The sequence below is a fragment of the Morone saxatilis genome, unplaced genomic scaffold (assembly GCF_004916995.1).
Source record: "Morone saxatilis isolate NCDOM2014 unplaced genomic scaffold, NCSU_SB_2.0 Contig24, whole genome shotgun sequence".
Classification (NCBI taxonomy): Eukaryota; Metazoa; Chordata; class Actinopteri; family Moronidae; genus Morone; species Morone saxatilis.
The window spans coordinates 26,984,989-26,987,714 of NW_023339807.1; the positions used below are offsets into that span (position 1 = coordinate 26,984,989).

At 41.7% G+C, this 2,726-nt stretch overlaps 1 protein-coding gene across 1 annotated transcript in view; it reads right to left on the minus strand.

Moving 5' to 3' along the window:
* The window catches only part of LOC118336579 (DENN domain-containing protein 4B-like), a gene marked incomplete at both ends in the record, with an annotated part of 17,775 nt that overhangs the window by 6,598 nt on the left and 8,451 nt on the right, over positions 1 to 2,726 (minus strand). The window contains 5 exon segments of the mRNA XM_035673249.1: positions 45 to 159; positions 242 to 375; positions 1,041 to 1,186; positions 1,573 to 1,788; positions 1,938 to 2,038. Of these exon segments, the coding sequence (XP_035529142.1) occupies positions 45 to 159; positions 242 to 375; positions 1,041 to 1,186; positions 1,573 to 1,788; positions 1,938 to 2,038 (712 nt within the window).

Consider the following 2,726-nt stretch of genomic DNA (forward strand, 5'->3'; position numbering starts at 1 on the left):
AAACTACTCATTTAAATATATTTAAATGCTTTGTGTTGTTGTACCTGTTTTGTGCGTCGGGGAGCAGGGCTACTGGGGGCGCTGCCCTTAGCTGGGACCCGGAGCTGGTCCTGGGGCCGTTCGAAGAGGTCTGGCCTCAGTGTCGGGAAGGTTTCATAACTGGAGATACGAATAGGATTAATCTCATCAGCACATATGATCTTAAACGTGGACACACAAGGACGTTTCGGTGACTCCGTACCTGTAGAGGGCCGGACACTCGGACCCGTCAGGTTCCTGCGGTTCTTCAGGAGGCATGATGAAGACTGTGTGTTCTCCACTGTGAGTCTCGTCCAGATCGATCAGCCTCACCTCCTCCGGCTTCTCCACATCCACCTGGAGACCATGAATACTCATCATTCCTTTCTTTATTGGGTTATTTATAATATCTATTATTTCTTGTTCAGGCCCGGTTCACTTGACAAACAAAGTACCTCCTTGGTTTTGAGTTTTTGTAATTTTTTATTCAATTTTCTTATTGCAAACAACTTCAAAATAAAGATTATTATTTCCACCCAAAATAATCCAATCTCAATATAATTAACCAGCTTTTTCCACGAGGAGTCAGAACAGATGTATTGTATTTTTATGAGTATAACATACTTGCATACATACATAACATCTTTAGATGATGTGTTTCAAAGTTGTTTGTATATGAGCTTTAACATCAGAATTTTAACATCAGAAAACTGCAGATTCATTCCATGTTTTTATATCATTAAAGGCATGCTTGTTGTTTAGTTAATATAATATATGTAATATAATTGGTTATCATCTGCGTAAGTGTTGACCAACTTCAGTGTTTAGGAGGATTCATCGTTAACATGTACAAACCGAGATCGATGTAATAAATAGGACTTAAACCTGCTTAATGCAGCTCCTTTAAAGCCAGTTAGTCAACGTTTCCTGCAGCTGTTTCACAGTAGAATATGTTTTGACTCCTACTGTGAAGACGCCGCAGGAAGCTGTGAGTGACAATCATACAGATGGTGAGTTCTGACCTTTTGGACGCACTCGTCAAAGAACTCGAGGCATGCGTGTCGGTCGCTGACGAAGGAACACTCCTCGATGAACTGAGTGAACATCTGAGTCCTCGTCAGCTGAGTGTAGAACTTCTGCTGCGTTCGGTCCCGAGACTTCAGGAAACCTGCAGGAAGAGATTCATCGATCAGCAAAGTCGGGGTTTCAAATTAATCTTCCACCGTTTGATGAGTGAAGCAAGGTAAAGCACTGCTCGTCCCACTTTTTTAATATTCTTTTTATTTATTTTTATATATTAACTTGTTTATCCTGTCTTTTAACTCCTCCTGTAACAGTAATAAAAGTTGGTGCCACTGTAGTTTGGTTCATCTGCCCAACATCTGACTTACATCTGACATGTTACAGTATCTCAGTAAAATCTGGCCATATTTACATGTAATTGGTGCAGAATTTCCTTGTACCAAGAGCATTAACCTTAATGTTGGAGACACTGTTTGTATAACCACCATCAGATCAAAATCTACTAAAGAAACACACTCAAACAGTGCTCACCCTGCAGGTTGAAGAGGGAACTGCAGTCCGTGGTGGTGTCTGAAGGTGCCTGGGTGATGGGCAGCAGGAAGGTTCGGTATCCTCGCAGCAGGCAGCTCATGAAGCGAAGGAACGCCTCTTGGATCTCCAGCTCCAGCTGCTTCTGACTCCTGTAGATCTGATCGTAGTCCGTCAACAGGAACTCCAGCGTCGCCTCCTCCTGGCCGGGAGTGCAAACTGCAGCGACGAGGAGAGAAGGAGAAAATATAGCAGAGTGTCTATTTGATTTAAATAGTCTAAGTCTAAGATTCAATAATTTATTAGGTATATTTAATGTTTTAATGTATCGTTCTGTAGTTTTGCTTTCTTTCGGAGCCGTCACTCACTCTTCTCCAGGGTCTTGTGGAGGTTGGTGAGGGTGTTGAACAGAGTCTTGCCGTGCTTCCTGGGTAGTGATCGCCATGACAACGGCTTCTTGTCATCTGACCTGAGACGTGAGAAGAGTTTCAGTAAAAAATCAAAACACGACTTATCGAATAAGTCGACAAAATTGTGCAGATCTTCAGGAAGATCCGATCATGACGCATTTACAGCATTAACCTGTATATACCAGCTCGATTAGCTCTTTTTAACTCAAGAGTTTTTCTTGAAAGTTTTAGAAAGTTTAAGTGTTCATTGCACGTACAATTAACATCAATGTGCACGCATTTATCAACCACAGCAACACTGAATTCGATCATTGTTAAGCTGTATGCATGGAGATATCAGGAATTTAGCGCTTAGATCTGGAAAAAACAGACTCAACGTCGAATAAACTACTGCAAGTCAGTTCCAGTTTGCATTATGTAAACCTGTATCATACAGTTTATCCAACCAACAGCCAAGTTTCAACACCAGGTTTACGCAGGTGATCTGAGTAAGGGGATATAATACAAACATTTCCAGCATATTTGGACATTTTAATCAGTTTCCAGGTGTTTCCATGACTGGAAAACTTGTCTCCCTGCATGGGTGAATGGGGTTAAAATACCCGACCCGAATAGTATATCTGTTTTTGATGCTTGAAGACATTGTTATGATTGTGAATCACGTCTGACTCTCTGATTCAGGAACAGGCCGACTGGGTAATGCACAGTTTGGATTATTATGGTCATGAAGCCGCTGTGTCATCAGCT